The sequence below is a fragment of the Boleophthalmus pectinirostris genome, unplaced genomic scaffold, assembly GCF_026225935.1.
Source record: "Boleophthalmus pectinirostris isolate CB_2022bp ecotype Guang Dong unplaced genomic scaffold, ASM2622593v1 HiC_scaffold_1, whole genome shotgun sequence".
NCBI classification, from domain to species: domain Eukaryota; kingdom Metazoa; phylum Chordata; class Actinopteri; order Gobiiformes; family Gobiidae; genus Boleophthalmus; species Boleophthalmus pectinirostris.
This window is the reverse complement of record NW_026570970.1, coordinates 33,610,141-33,625,801: the sequence shown is the minus strand read 5'-3', so window position 1 is coordinate 33,625,801 and position 15,661 is coordinate 33,610,141. Positions and strand designations below refer to the sequence as shown.

The following is a 15,661-nucleotide window of genomic DNA, read 5'->3' as shown; positions in this document are numbered from 1 at the left end:
GTCAGTGGGACTTTGTTTGTGGCGTTCACGGTGACTCTGGGCTTTGTTCAGTTGTGGCGTGTAGGGAGGGTGTTGTCTGGGACCACTGGATTGTCGGCGTGTTTGCAGTTATGTCTAGAAGTGGCACATTGCGCTCGCTTTTTCGATTCGTTCTTCCGTTCCGTTCCGTTTCTCGTCGGCGTGGAGTGGTGAGTGTGGTTGTGGGTGTTTTTCGCTGTGCGGTCGCTGTCTGCTCCGTGTGTGTTTGCATGCGCTGCGGGTGGTGCGTTTTTTTAGTTTACTGAAGTCGTGCTGGGACACCCGAGTAGATTCGTGTATAGGCGAGTTTCATTGTTGACAAAAGTGCGCGTTGCATGCTGGGAATTATTTTGGTCGGCGGCAAGAAACACTAATTCAACATGACGGACGGAGCGAGAAAGCACGTAAAGGGTATTGATCCCGGTTATTTATCCACTCTAACGGCAGAGGACCCAAGACCATTTGACCAGAAATTGGTCATAAGCATCGACACCAAATCACCCTTTTCAACCCCTACAAAAGGTGGACCAAACCAAATTTCTGGTCAGAATCGCCAACTACCTGGACAAATATTCACTTTGGCGATATCCACAATGACTTGGTGGAAACTCCTGGGCCATTCACAGCAGAAAAGATGAAAACCTCCAAGAGTCTCGATGCGTTGTTGAACTTGTTGGAGTTCACGGGTTTGTTAGGATCTTCTATGTTTGCTCTGCGAATGTTTGAAAGCCATTTAATTCACCGTTAGCAGTTCTTTTCACTCGGAATACGAAAAAGACATTTTCCTTCTTCCGTGCTTCTATTTGTGCATCCAATAATGCAGCAGGAATTTACCATTATCAGGGATAAATGCGCGAGGTTTCGCACTGTGTTTGACCGCTATCGTGTTTCTTGCCTCCGACCAAAATATTTCCCAGCATGCAACGCGGGCTTTTAATAACAATGACGTCATCTGAAACCTGCCTATAGGGCGCTCTGGATTGTGGATTGTGTCGTTTTTTGATGGGGTTCGAGGCTTATGAGTGTGCCTATAGTGCAGAAAATACGGTAATGAGTTCCCGCAGCTTAATAATAAAGAATATAAGAGGTTGAAGACGTGCTGGACTAGAGGAAGCTTTGACCTTTACGTTTGAGCCGTGCGTCAGCAGTGCTCCAGATCTCTCCTGTTTTTCTCTAATGATGTATCAGTTTTGTGGGTTTGGTCGTCACTTAAATCAGACCTGTTCTGCAAAACGGACTTTTCAGAGCTTCAAGAGGTGTCGTAGAACTATTTGTCTTCTTTTAGTCATGTGATGTGTGATGGTTTAGGTTCTGGAGCAAACTGGGTCCATTGTGATGCACTTAAGGTGAGGAGCGAGGCCTGACCTAGTTTAATACAGATGGAGAAATCAGAGGAGTGTTATCTTCTATTCAAAGGTTTCAGAGGGATGTAAAACTGAACTCAATCTTCTGTTCCTTAAATGGTCAAAAGTCCTCAAAATGGCGTCTATAACAGGACAAAACAAACCCAGGATTAAGGCAGCCCAGCAGACCCTCGGTGGTTTTGCATTCAGCTCTCTCTCCCTTTTCAGTCCTTGTGCTTTTCTTTCTTCATCTACCCCCCCTCCTTTCTCTCTGTCTATCCTCCCTCTCTCCCTCTCTCTCTCTCTCTCTCTCTCTCTCGCTCTCTCATAGTCAGTGGTTTCCCCGTTCCCTCGTTCGACCCGTCTTTCTTCTGTCAGTTTCCATCTCCTCTTCTGTCCGTCCTCATCAAGCCCGAGGAAAACCCGGATCCTGTTATTCTAAACTGGGGCAACCGATGTAAAAATCTTCCTCTCTCCCTCCATCTCTCCCTTCATCTCTCCCTCCATCTATCCCTCTCTTCCCCATCTCTCACTCCATTTCTCTTTCCATTCCTCTCTCTCTCTCCATCTCTCCCTCCCTCTTCTCTCTCTTCATCCATCTCTCCCTCTCTCCCCCATCTCTCCCCCCATTTTTCCCTCTATCTCTCTCTCCTTCCCTCTCTCCCTCCCTCTCTCCTGCCATCTTTCCCTCCATCTCTCCCTCTATCTCTCTCCTCCATCTCTCCCTCCATCTCACCTTTCATCTCATCTTCCATCTCTCCCTCCAGCTTTCCTTCCATCTTTCCCTCCATCTCTCGTTCCCTCTCTCCTTCCATCTCTCCCTCCATCTCTCTCCATCTCACCTTCCATCTCTCGCTACATCTCTCCCTCCATCTATCTCTCTCTCTTTCCATCTTTCCCTCGATCTATCCTTCCATCTTTCCCTCCATCTCTCTCTGCCCCCATCTCTCCCTCCATTTCTCCCTCTATTTCCATCTCTCTCTTTCGTCTCTCCCACCATCTCTCCCTCCCTCTATCTCTCTCTTTCCATCTCTCCCTCCCTCTCTCCTTCCCTCTCTAATTCTACCTTTCCCTCCATCTCTCCCTCCATCTCTCCCTCTATCTCGCTCTCTCTCTCCTCTGTTCTCTAGGTGTCTTGCCTAAGGACACAACAGCGATCTGAAGCCAGGATCTGCAAAATGGATGAAGTGCACAAAGTCGTGTGTGTTTCCAGGTTTTATGCTTCTTGGAAACATTACACCGACTTACACACACTCACTCTCTCCCACTAAAACTGAACTACACCAGACTAAAACTAAACTAAACCAGACTAAAACTAAACTAAACCAGACTAAACCTAAACTAAACCAGACTAAAACAAAACTAAACCAGACTAAAACTAAACTAAACCAGACTAAAACAGACTCAACTAGATTAAACCAGGACTTTAAAACAAACCACATCTAGACCAGAATTAAACCAGATCCAAACCAGGACTTACTTATTTCCTCTCACAAGAAAGCCCCTTCACAGTCCAGGAATCGAACCCACAACCTCCTACGCTACACCCCGCTTAACATTTCTACATATTCGTCGATTCAGTCCGTCTTGTCTTCTCCCCTCCCCCTCTCCTCTCTTCCTTTCGTCTTCTTGCGTGCTGGTGTTGGGGTGTCATTAGCGGTGATTGATTCTGGGTCTGGTGTGAACATGGCGCGTGGTAAAGGTGGGATGGAGGAACACGGGGCCAGAGCGCCGCGTCTCTCCTCCCCCCGAAACCTGCGTCTGCGAGCGGCGGCCATGATGGATCCACTACAAACAGCACGCGCATAAACAAACCATTAGCTTTGTTTGTGGAGACAAAGAAGAACATGAGGGATGGACCAGAGCGGGCAACAGTCTACTGGCACTGCTGAATAACACTGAGCAGGTGTAAAGGACTGAGACAGGCTCAAAGAGGCTGAACCAGGGCCGTACCAGGCTGAACCAGGGCCGTACCAGGCTGAACCAGGCTGAACCAGGCTGAACCAGGCTGAACCAGGCTGAACCAGGCTGAGACAGGACTAAACAACGACTAAATTAGGACTGAATCAGAACTTAACCAGGACTGGAATGAAATAGGACTATAGCAGAACTAAACAGACTGTCCAGACTAAACCAGGCCAAAACCATTTTCCCTTTTTTTTTTTTTTTTTAATTTAATTTACTTTTTTTTTGTTTTGTTTGTGCAAGGTACAACAAAACAACACCAAAGATATGTACATGACTTGGTGCTCAAACAGAATAGGATGGTGATTAATAAACTTAGTGTCCTACCTTGATTGTTTTACATAATCATGTGACACTTACATACATACATACATACATACATACATACATACATACATACATGCATACATACATACATACATACATACATACATACATGCATGCATGTATGTACATATACACATATATATACATCTAAAATATCCAGTACATATATTCAATATATATACACATCCATACATGCACACACACATGTATTTTCATTTATGGTCGTACAAACTAATAATAATGTTAACCAGGACTAAATAAGGTCTACGTAAACCAGGACTAAACCTAACCTGGCTCATGCCAGATTGATAAGTGTATCACTCTGAATTCTTCACATTGTCCATCTGGAATGACTCGCACTGAAAGTGTTCAGAAAAAGGAGGGACTTGCAGCAGAATGCCTCGAGCTGATTGGGTGAACCACCCTGAAGTGCCCACCCACCAGTTTCTTTTCAGCCAGTCACAGCAAACCTGTCAAAATGACATATCCAACTGGGCCAGGGAAAACCAAAACAAGTGTCATGCTGAAGACGGAACATGTCTATAAGACAGCATCACTGTCTGCTGTTGCCGTTTTGCTCCATGTTGTCTGAAACCCCTCCCCTGCCACAGAAGCTCTGTGTTTGGGCCGATCACACTGCTCAGGTACACTACAACAGGAACACTTCAAGATGAATTCTTGAGAGGTTGTGAACTCACAAATATCAAAAAACCAAGACTAAACTGGGACTAAACCAGAACTAAACCAGAACTAAACCAGGACTAAACCAGGACTAAACCCAGTGCGAACCCATGACTGACAAAGAAGTCCTTATTTTTTCTCTTCCACATTAGCTGCATGAACTCAGATCTTCACATTTACTCTTTATCTGAAACCATCTTAAGTAATTCCTCTGCTCATTTGCATAAGAAATGGACTGACTTCTCCCAAAGCTAATGACGGAACTGAAAGAGATAAAACTCAGCGCAGACCGAGACAGGTAAAAAGTGAAAAACATTAAGAGAAACCGTTTTAAAAGGGTTAGCGCTCCTGATGTTGTGAAGCTAACACCGCTAACACCGCTAAACGCTGCCATTAAAAAGCTTTGTTCTGTGTTTTATTCAAACCTCAGCTCAGTCCATTAGATTTCATTAGCATTTCATAAAGGAATGGAAATCAGGCTAGTGCTATTATGTCTTTATTGAAATTCTTTTTAAAATGAAGTTTGCATGTTCTGTCTGTGTCTACTTGGGCCTCATTGCTTTTCTGTATTAGCTTAAAATGTGCACAAACATCAAGCTGGGTAAGAATTAGGTTTAGTTTGGGTTTAGTCCTGGTTTAATCCTTATTTATTTGTTTGTGTCATCGTCGGCTGTGACAAGGACCATCCGAACTGACCAGTGAAGTGAGGAAGGAGGAAGGAAAGGAGACAGTATGCTTCCTTTCATCGCTCCTAACCAGCCGTGAGGAGCAATGAGGCGTCCCATAATTCACCACAGTAATGTCACTCATGTACAGTCACTTTATTCATGGTTTACTCTTGGTTTAGACCTGGTTTAGTCCTGGTTTAGTCCTGGTTTAGTATTGGTTTAGTCCTGGTTTACCTGGTTTAGACCTGGTTTAGACCTGGGTTAGTCCTGGTTTAGACCTGGTTTAGACCTGGTTTAGTCCTGGTTTAGTCCTGGTTTAGTATTGGTTTAGACCTGGTTTAGACCTGGGTTAGTATTGGTTTAGTCCTGGTTTAGTCCTGGTTTAGACCTGATTTACACCTGGATTAGTATTGGTTCGGTCCTGGTTTAATCTTGGGTTACTATTGGTTTAGTCCTGGTTTATTATTGGTTTAGCCCTGGGTTAGTCCTGGTTTATTATTGGTTTAGTCCTAGGTTAGTATTGGTCTAGTCCTGGTTTAGTCCTGGTTTAGTCTTGCTTTAGTCCTGGTTTAGTTCTGGTTTAGTCCTGGTTTAGTCCTGGTTTAGTTCTGGTTTAGTCCTGCTTTAGTCCTGCTTTAGTCCTGGTTTTTCCTGGTTTAGTTCTGGTTTAATCCTGGTTTAGTCCTGGTTTAGTTCTGGTTTAGTCCTGGTTTAGTCCTGCTTTAATCCTGGTTTTTCCTGGTTTAGTTCTGGTTTAGTCCTGGTTTAGTTCTGGTTTAGTTCTGGTTTAGTCCTGCTTTAGTCCTGGTTTTGTCCTGGTTTTGTCCTGGTTTTGTCCTGGTTTTGTCCTGGTTTAGTCCTGCTTTAGTCCTGGTTTTGTCCTGGTTTTGTCCTGGTTTTGTCCTGGTTTTGTCCTGGTTTTGTCCTGGTTTAGTCCTGCTTTAGTGCGTCTCTCAGGTCAGTGTCTGTCTGAGGATGTCTTTCAGTATTTGTCTTCTATTTGACCTTATTTGGGTGTCTCATCTGTTTCCATAGCAACAAACCAATCCATGAAATCAACAGTGTGACCTCAGTCTCATCACAGTCCGGTACGAGGAGGAAAAAAACTACCGGCACTTTTAAGATCACCAGGAAAGTGAAGAGTGAAGAGTGTTTAGAGCCCAGCGGAGAGAGGAGCCGCCAGGACAGACCATATGGTACGAGAGAGAGACAGAGAGAGAGAGAGATGGAGGGAGGGAGAACGAGGGAGGAGATAGAGAGACTGGAGTGGGGAAAGGAGAGAGAGAGAGAGAGAGGAAGGAGAAAGAGAGAGGGAGACTGGAGTGGGGAAACCGGAGAGGGGGGGAGAGAGAGAGGAGAAAGAGAGAGAGACTGAAGTGGGGAAATGAGAGAGAGAGAGAGGAGAAAGAGGGAGAGAGAGACCGGCGTGAGGAGAGAGAGAGAGACTGGAGTGGGGAAAGGAGAGAGAGAGAAAGAGAGCGAGGGAGGAGAAAGAGAGAGAGACTGGAGCGGTGAGAGGAGAGAGAGGGAAGGGCGATGGCGAGACAGGGGCAGAAAGAAAGTTGAAGGGTGAGAGAGGAGGGAGCGAGAGAGAAGAGGGGAGAGGTAGAGACAGGAAAAACATGGGGAGAGAGAGAGTGGGTGGGGGAGAGAGGGAAGGGAGTGGATGAGAAAGAGGATGGGTGAGAGAGGGAGAGAGAGAGAGGAGGGGGCAGTGATGAAGAGGAGAGCAAGGAGAGCAGAAGGAGGTTATCGGGTGAGAAGAGAGAGAGAGAGAACAAGAGGGAAAGGTGGGTGATGATAGAAAGAAAGAGGGGGGGGAGAGAGGAGCGAAAGAGGAGTTAAAACAAGAAGATAGGAAAGGAGAGAGGAGACGAGGAAACAAAGAAAAGGAAAGTAGAGAGAAATAGAGGGAGAGGACAGATGGGGACATATGGCTCAGACAGAGTCACACAGCAGGACTGTAGAAGTGTATTTTTACTCACTGCATTCTGCGATTTTTACTATTTTCAGAGGCCAGAGCGGATTAAAACTAACAACAACTAGCATGTTAACTTTCACGTCCTGATTAAATTATGGAATTAAATGGTGTTAGGAAAAATAATGTTAAGTTATTCCTGAATAAGCTGTGGAAATTATATATTTCAACAAAATTTAAAACTAAAATTTATTGATGTTAATTTGGGATGCCGATCCGATTTTGCTGGATTGGGTATTGGTATTGATGTTCAGTCGATATCCTGGTTGGATCTTTCATTTGATGTAATAAGACGTTGGTTTAGAACGTGTCAGAATATTTGAACTTTTATTCATACAAAGCAGTTCAGTCGGGATTTTCAAAATAAATAACGATCGCATAACACAACTGGATCCATTTTGTAATCAATTACCAGTTTTTTTTTGTTGTTTTTTTGAGGGAAAAGGCAATGTCTGTACCCTGGTTAATATTGGGTATCAGTAGATTAAAGTCAAAGTATCAGTATTGGATTAGTGCACCCCTAATGTTATGGTCCTGTCACACTTTAACCAGATTTTCCCTAAAAAGCTGGCTTATGCTGAATTATCAATGTTTTTTTGGGGTTTTTTTCTCAGTTTTGAGCGTATATATAGCGTATTCATAACAAGTTGGACGTACAGTATACATAACTTATTGGTAACTTGTATAGAAAGTTTTGATAACTTTTAACTTAGAACGATTAATGCTTATCGTGTTGTAGCGTCCAAACATTTGTCTAACGACAGTCTAACTTATGCATAACGCCGACGAACACGTGTTGTCGCCTATAAAAAGGCTGCCACTCAACGATTCATACCTGCACTAGACATCGCAGTAGCAACATTAAGTTCCACCATCAGTCTGATACATCACATGTACACAAATTTGCCAGTAACGTCTCCTGAATCTCACGGTACATATTGTGTTCTAACACTCACATGCTCCTTCTCTGTTAATATGCTACTTTTTCTTCTTAAAATGCCTTGACAAGACTTAATCTAAACAACTAAGACTTAAAAGTGCTTAGAACTGTTATTTCTTCATATAGTCTGTACTGAAATGGAGCAAAGGATCATGGTCTATGTAGTTCCCTCTGTCTTTTTTTTAGCTATTGCTGCACCATAACTCTTAATTTAAACAAAGAGACTTGTAATTCAATATATTGTGATGGTCCACGATATTATTGTGAGAACTTTGACGATACGATATCACGATTTTTCAGTTATTGTTACATCCCTAGTATTTGGACTTATGGGTAATTTACAGTTAACGTGTGTCAACGATCGCAGAACTTGTTTACAACTTATAGCCCACGTATGCAGGATGTAGAAGCACACACTGTACGTCAAGAAATTTTCAGCATGCTCAGCATTTTTCGATGACCTTGCCATACGTCTACATATGTCAGCGTGTTTCAGCGTGCTCATAACTTATACAAAACTTACCTATAAATTATCTGATGTATGCCTGTGTTTTTGCCAAATTTTTCATACGTCAGCCTAGGCTGGATAAATCGTTAAAAGCTGTGACAGCTCCTTTAATTATGTTTTAATGAAAAGTCTAGGTAATCTGTAGTATAGGAAAAGTCTCCATTTCCCAGCAGAATCATGTCCTTTTGTCTGTCCCTGGGCTATTTGCGATGTTTTATTGTGAAGGTTGATCTTTTTTTAGTTTTATTGTGAAGGTGCCTGTGTCCCTCTGCTCAGTGCGACGCTGTAAATCAGACTAGACTTTTACGGCCTCCATTTTAGATCCAGGAGCGCAGAGACAAAGAGAGGCTGCAGAGAGACTGTAGAGAGGCTCAGGCTGGAGGATTGTGTGCATTGTCTGCGCTTTAGATTGTTCCCGACATCTGCTCTGTTGGGCTCATGGCGAGTATTTAAATGCATAGATTTTATGTGTCTTCACTGTACCGCATTTTCAAACAGTGAAGCGAAGCCAACGCTCTCCTCTCCGAACCAACCCGGCAATCCTTTTGCAATCCGGAGGTGTTGCAAAATTCAATCACAATACTAAAATTGCAAACTCAAAATAAGAAATAAGCTCACTGCTGATTTCAGTACCACAAACCCTAAAAAGAGAGAGGCATTTTAGGTTTAAACCAACTGGATTTCAGCACTGAACCTGGCAACCCAAATGAGAGAGTCATGTGAGGCTCATTCTGCTTTCTGATTAGATAATTGTCTTGAGAACCGAAACACTACAAATAACTTGGCCATCATGTCCAGTGTTTTTGTAATTAAGGATAAATCAGCTTTAGAGTTGTTACCAGTAGAAGCGATATATTGATGTATTTGAACATGTTTGCCTCGTATCTGTGGACACAGATATACTGTAGGTCAAGTTTATGGAATTTTAAAATAAAAATCTTACATACACTTCTTTTAAAGATCCAATATTACTCAAAATTTACTTTACCTCCTCAAAAACAGACCTAGAGTTGTATTTTGTTTCATTCATACATGTTTGAGTAATCCTTTATTATTAGTCTGTCTACATCTCCAAAGCTCAAAATGCTCTGTTCCACCTTGTGATGTCATGTAGTTATAGTTTTCAAGTTAACAGCTCCTTTTACTCAGTGTTGTAGCTGTTCATATTTTGAGCGAACATGAACAGAACGCACTGTACTCCTGCCTTATGAATGAACTGTGAGCGTGTTCATTCTGGTGTCCGTGAACGGCATGTGCTTCTATTTAACTTCTTTCAGTAAGGTGCCAGATTCCTTCAGTGTTCCAGGTGAAAACCCGGCTAATCATATCATAAAGAGCCCTTAATATTTAACAGAAAAACATTCAATCTGGCAACAACACTGGCCACCAGTGTGGCATCGCTGCATGCGTCATAAAAACAAGACAAAACAAAAAAGCAGAGGCAACTGTAGCAGCAGCAAAAAGGATTCATCATATGAACATTATGATTCATCATATGAACTATGAATGAACTTGTTCATTTGGAAATTTGTGAACTGAACTTTGAACTAGTTCATGTAGAAAGTGGGCTTTCCCAACACAAGTTTTACCATCCATCCGTTTTCTTCCGCTTACCTGTGGCCAGGTTGTGGGGTCAGTAGTCTAAGCAGGGACTCCCAGACTTCCTTAACCCTGGACACTTCTTCCAGCTCCTCCTGGGGGACCCCAAGGTGTTCCCTGGCCAGCTGAGAGACAGAGTCCCTCCAGCGTGTCCTGGGTCTTCCTCAGGGTCTCCTACCAGAGGGACAAACACAAAAACCTCCTGAGGGAGAACAGATGCCCTCAAATGCTCCTCTCAACACCAAGGAGCAGCGACTCTACTCCGAGCTCCTCCCGTGTGACTGAACTCCTCACCCTATCCCTAAGGGAGCGTCCAGCCACCCTGTGGAGGAAACTCATTTGCTTGTATCTGTGATCTTGTCCTCTCAGTCATTACCCAAAGCTCATGATCATAGATGAGGGGAGGAACACAGATTGACCGGTAAATCGAGAGCTTTGCCTTTCGACTCAGGCCCCTCTTCACCACAACTGATCGATACAGTGCTGACGCTGCACCGATCCGCCTGTCAATCTCACGCTCCATCCTCCCCTCACTCATGAACCTTTTTACCTTTACCTTTTTAGCATGGATGAAATTGTCCAAATGATTCTAGTGAAGGTGTATGGAGTTTAAAAACACAATGGAACACTTCCTATGTTACTGCATGACATCTCAAAGTGGAACAGAGTGTTTTTCTGTTTTAGAGAAAAACTCAGCCTAAATCTACAGGTTTGTGTGTTAAACTTGTGTGAAAGAAACAAAACACAACTGCAGGTTTGTTTGCGATGAAGACACATCATTAGAACACAGATCAGAACATCGTGTAATCTGGACCCTTTAACTCTACAACATTTTTGTTTCACTTTCTGACAGCCCCCCACCCCCACCACCACCCCCCACCTCCACCTGGGAGCATCAAGGTCATACCGTTTACTTTCTATAGTCCCTCCCTCCCCCTCTCCTTCTTCCTTCTCTCTTCCTCTCTCTCTAGTTCTCCCTCTCCCTCCCTCTCTCCGTGATGGATGCTGCGCTGCCGTTTCCGTGGCGATGCGACCATGAGTTACCGCGGTGATTACGGCCGCAGACGGATGCTCGGGGCCCACTTTATCACGGCGAGGGGAGAGGCAGAAAAAGGCAGCGGAGGTAAAGAAAAGGCGAAAGAGAAATCAGAAAAACGGAATTGGAGTCGAGAGCGCGGGGAGGCGGCTGCTGTGGCACATCACAACACAATCGTTAGAGCAGAGAGAGGGAGGAGGAGAGAGGGAGGAGGGAGAGAGGGAAAGAGAGGGAGGGAGAGGGAGGGAGGAGGAAAAGGAGAGAGAGGGAGAGAGGAGGAGGAGGAGATGTAGAGGAGAGAGAGGGTGGGAGGGGAGAGAGAGGGAGAGGAGAGAGCAAGAAAGAGGGAGGAGGGAGAGAGGTGGAAAGAGAGGAGGAGGGGAGAGGAGGGAGGAAGGGAGAGAGAGTGGAGAAGAGGACGAGAGGGAGAGGGGGGGATGGTTGGTGTGGCACAACACAATTGTTAGAGGAGAGAGGGAGAGGGAGAGAGAAGAGGGGAGGTAGAGGAGAAAGGGAAAGGAGGGGGAGAGCGTGAGGAGGGAGAGAGAGGGAGAAAGGAGGGACAGTAGAGGAGAGATGGAGAGAGAGAGAGAAGAGGAGAGGTAGAGGAGACAGAGGGAGGAGGGAGAGAGAGATGGAGAAGAGAAAGGGAGGAGGAAGAGAGGAGGGAGAGAAAGAGGGAGGGAGGGAGGGAGGGAGGGAGGAGAGAGAGGGAGAGAGAACTGGAGGTAGAGGAAAGAGAAAGAGAGAGAGAAGAGAGAAATAGGAAAGGAGAGGAAGAGAGTGACAGAGTGAGGGAGAGAGAGGGAAAGAGGAAAGGAGGGGAGGTAGAGGAGAGGTAGAGAGAGAGAGGAGAGAGAGAGGAGACAGAGGGAGGAGAAGAGAGGCGGGAGAGAAAGAGAAAGAGGGGAGAGGGAAAGAGGAGGAGAGAGAGAGGTAGAGGAGAGAAAGAAAGGAGGGAAGGTAGAGGAGAGAGAGGAGAGAGAAAGAGAAGAAAGAGGGGAGAGGGAAGGCTAGAGATACTAGAGAGAGAGGTGAGGGAGGAGAGGGGATGAGAGAGGGAGATGAAATGAGGAGAGAGAGCAGAGAGAGGAGGGGCTGCTGTGCACATCGCAACACAATCGTTACAGAAGGAGAGAGAGAGAGAGGGATGGAGAGAGTGAGTGTGCAGACTGGTCGTTATGAGACAGTTCTCCCTGTGATTTCATGATGTTTTCACAGGAAACAGCCTTAAGTCCATGTTTGTTTTTTCAACGAGTGACTGGACCAGTGTTTCTCAACTGTGGTGCACGTCCCTCTGGTAATTCATAGCGCCCTCTGCAGTTTAAATTAAAGTATTTGTTTGAATTTGACAAATGAATGCTAAGGATTATGAAGGACGTCAGCTTGGTCTCCACGTCCTAATTTACGCCTTGAGTCAGAACCAAACATGAGCATCCGATCAGATTTGTCTATTTCAGTGACTCATGTGAAAGAAGGAGCTCATTGGTTGCCTATTATTTTGTAAAAAAAAAAAAAAACAAAAAAAAAACAATAATAACATGTCTCAGCTCAGAGTTCAGTGCTTCTCTCATTGATTCTGCAGAAACCTGTGATGTTCCCAGGAATATTTTTTCTTTTTTCCCCATAAGCAGCCATATCTGTTTTGATGGACGGACTATGCACATCCCTGATTGGCTAATCCGCCTGTCAATCACACCCATCTGAAAACAGGGAGATTCACCTTCACGTCTTTGTACAGTGGAGCCCAGGCAAACAATGTGGGGTTTGGATTTTTAAAGAACTTGATATTGTTGTATCTCTGCCATGTTTGAAAGCTCAGAATGAATCATCTGAATGTTTTTTTCTCTCTCTTCTAACCAACCACCCCAGACTGAGCCCTGATCAGTGGAGTCTGACACATCAGTTTGTGTTATTGTCATTCATCACTTACTGTATATGTTGTCAGTGTAGGCTCTATTCACACTTACTAGAAGGAAAATGTTGGAAACATGTGAATGAAGAATTCCGATGTAGTTACCGACACTGCTGCCCTATACAGACAGAATGCCATAACATCATGTTTCAAAAATGAGTTCATGTCATTTTGGGGGTATTTGAGACCTTCTTTATCATTCGAATAAATATTAGGGGTGTAACAGCACACACAAAAATCATAGTTCGGTACAGACCTCGGTTTTGAGGTCACGGTTCAGTTCAGTTTTTGGTACAGTATGGGAACAAAATGCAAAACCATATGCTTGTTGTGTATTTTTGTGTTTATTAAACCAACCAATTTGTTTTAACACAATACAAACGAGAAAATAAAATAAATGCAACATTCTTTTCAAACTTTTCAAAAAGTAAACCGCAGCACTAACAGTTCCAGCAAGAACTTTTACTCAATCTTCATATTTTTGCCCAGAAAAAACAACTTGTCCACAGTGTCTGCAGTAAGTGCAGATCTGCTACACTTACATTGTCCCCAGAGATTGAAAATACACTTTCACTAGGGATAGACATGGCGGGTATGGGAGGGGGCAGAGATTCTGTGCCGGCTTAAGGTTTTGCGAGGATTCACGTGGTTTGGAGGGACAGAGTCAAAGCAGGGGGCAATTGTTGTCAAGGTGGCCACCCTAACTATAAAGCGCTGTGGGAAACACTGCCACCCCAATCATGGACGAGTTCCCTCATGAATATTAAAGAGCCGAGTCTTCCGTGTAGCTGCAGATGTAGTGGCAGAAACACACACAAATTGTGCAAAATCACTGGTGCACAACCCTGCACCAAACTGAACAGCTGTACCAAAACAGTTCGGCACAAATACATGTACCGTTACACCCCTAATAAATATTGTGAAAAATATTGAGCTCACAACTGACCCTTGATCCTTGTTTGTCAGTTCCTGTTCTCTGCCTTTGTATGATGAGCCAAAAATAAGGAGTTGTGCAAAGACAAAAGGCAGAAACAGTGTATGTTTTGTTTGTGATTTAGTTCATAAATATATTTTATTTTCAAATCCAGTCCTTGGCACATAATCTTAACACATTACATAAATATACCATTGTATTCAGTTGTATTCAGTATTATAGTTCAATTATCTTTAATGTGAAAGTATTGTGTGTATTTATTCATACTGTACACACTATACTGCAAGGTCACTTGTTCTCTTTAACTGTGTTTAAAGTGTCACCGCACGATCCTGATCAGCACTAAACAGGAAATCCAAAGCTCTTCTATATCAACTCCACGATGACTCGACCTTGGTGAAGTGTTCTTCTAATGGATGCAAGTCTGGGGAAAATCAAGCAAATAATGATCATGTCAGTTTCTGCCTTTTGTCTTTGCACGACTTCTTATTTTTGACTCATGATACAAAGGCAGATACAGGAACTGACAAATAAGGGTCAAAGTCAATTTTGAGCTCAATGTTTTTCACATACAAATATTTATTCATTATAGTAACTAGTTGTCAAATTTTGGAAGTTCTACCTATTATACTGTTGTCAGGACAAAACAGAAACTTTGAAGTAGTTTTTCTCAGATTTACACTGTGACGAGTTAAGGTCTTTTGCCTTTGTACGGCAGAAAACCATGGATTCAGCAGCAGCTTTTTATGAAGTCAGACAAAGTATAATACACAAATGAATATACAGTTTGTAAAAGGAAAAAAGAAGAAATACAATGACATCTAGATGAAGAAAACAGGGCCATTTTCTCAGCTTTCCCCAATTTTCTCAGGGTTCCTATCACCAACAGAGCCCAGTGGAAGTCGTCATCCGCATGTTTCCAAACGTCTTCCGGTTTTGTGGCGTAAGCGTGAATAGAACCTGTTTTCAGACCCTATAGTCGTACCCTCCCGTGTGATTCATGTGTAACGCTCTCTAATGTTATTTATAGTCTGGTGTTGACCTTGCGCGCGCTGCAGGACCAGATAGTGCGAATCAAACCTGAATAATTTAAACCACAGCTCCGACCTTCAGATGCCCTCCCGTCCAATCAGAGACGCGAGGAGACACATGTACCAGATGCCCTCCCGTCCAATCAGAGCGCGGAGCTGTGAGGAGATAACAGTACCGTCAGCTCCATCAGTCACTGGTGTCTGTTGCGTGAAGCAAAAACTAAACAAGGACAGAAAGAGAATGGGTCAGATCTGGTTTTTCTATGTCAGTTACAAAAATACATTTAGTAGTAGCAGTTTTTTATTCAGTCATTTTGCAGCACCACAAAACAAAACATAGACTACAACCCCATGGATCATGACCGAAAGGGTTTAAGCTGAAGTAAAAAGTACTAATAACGCCTAACTTTATTAAACAATGACAGAATTACAATCAAGAAAGCAGTGTATGAACAGCAAGATTACATTTACATTTTCACTTACAACTTACTGTATATATAAGAGACAAAATATAAATTAAAACAAACAAAATGTAATGCATAATTCATTCATTCCAGAGTTCTATATCTTTCAAAACATAATGCTTTACATGTGTACAATCCCTCAGTCGTCCAGGTAGAATCCACGGCAAAAGGAGAAATTCAATTTGTCAACTGGACAAAAGTTTATTTGGTCGAGTACATTGTGCAGCTCATCCAAGCTGCTTCTTCAGTTCAGG

General features: G+C 43.5%; 1 protein-coding gene across 1 annotated transcript in view; it reads left to right on the top strand.

Moving 5' to 3' along the window:
* The first annotated feature begins 11,062 nt into the window (after positions 1–11,062).
* enox1 (ecto-NOX disulfide-thiol exchanger 1) overlaps positions 11,063–15,661 on the top strand; it is a 77,314-nt gene continuing 72,715 nt past the window's right edge. The window contains exon 1 of the mRNA XM_055151130.1: positions 11,063–11,150. Coding sequence (XP_055007105.1) covers positions 11,063–11,150 — 88 coding nt within the window. The remainder of the gene's footprint in view (positions 11,151–15,661) is intronic.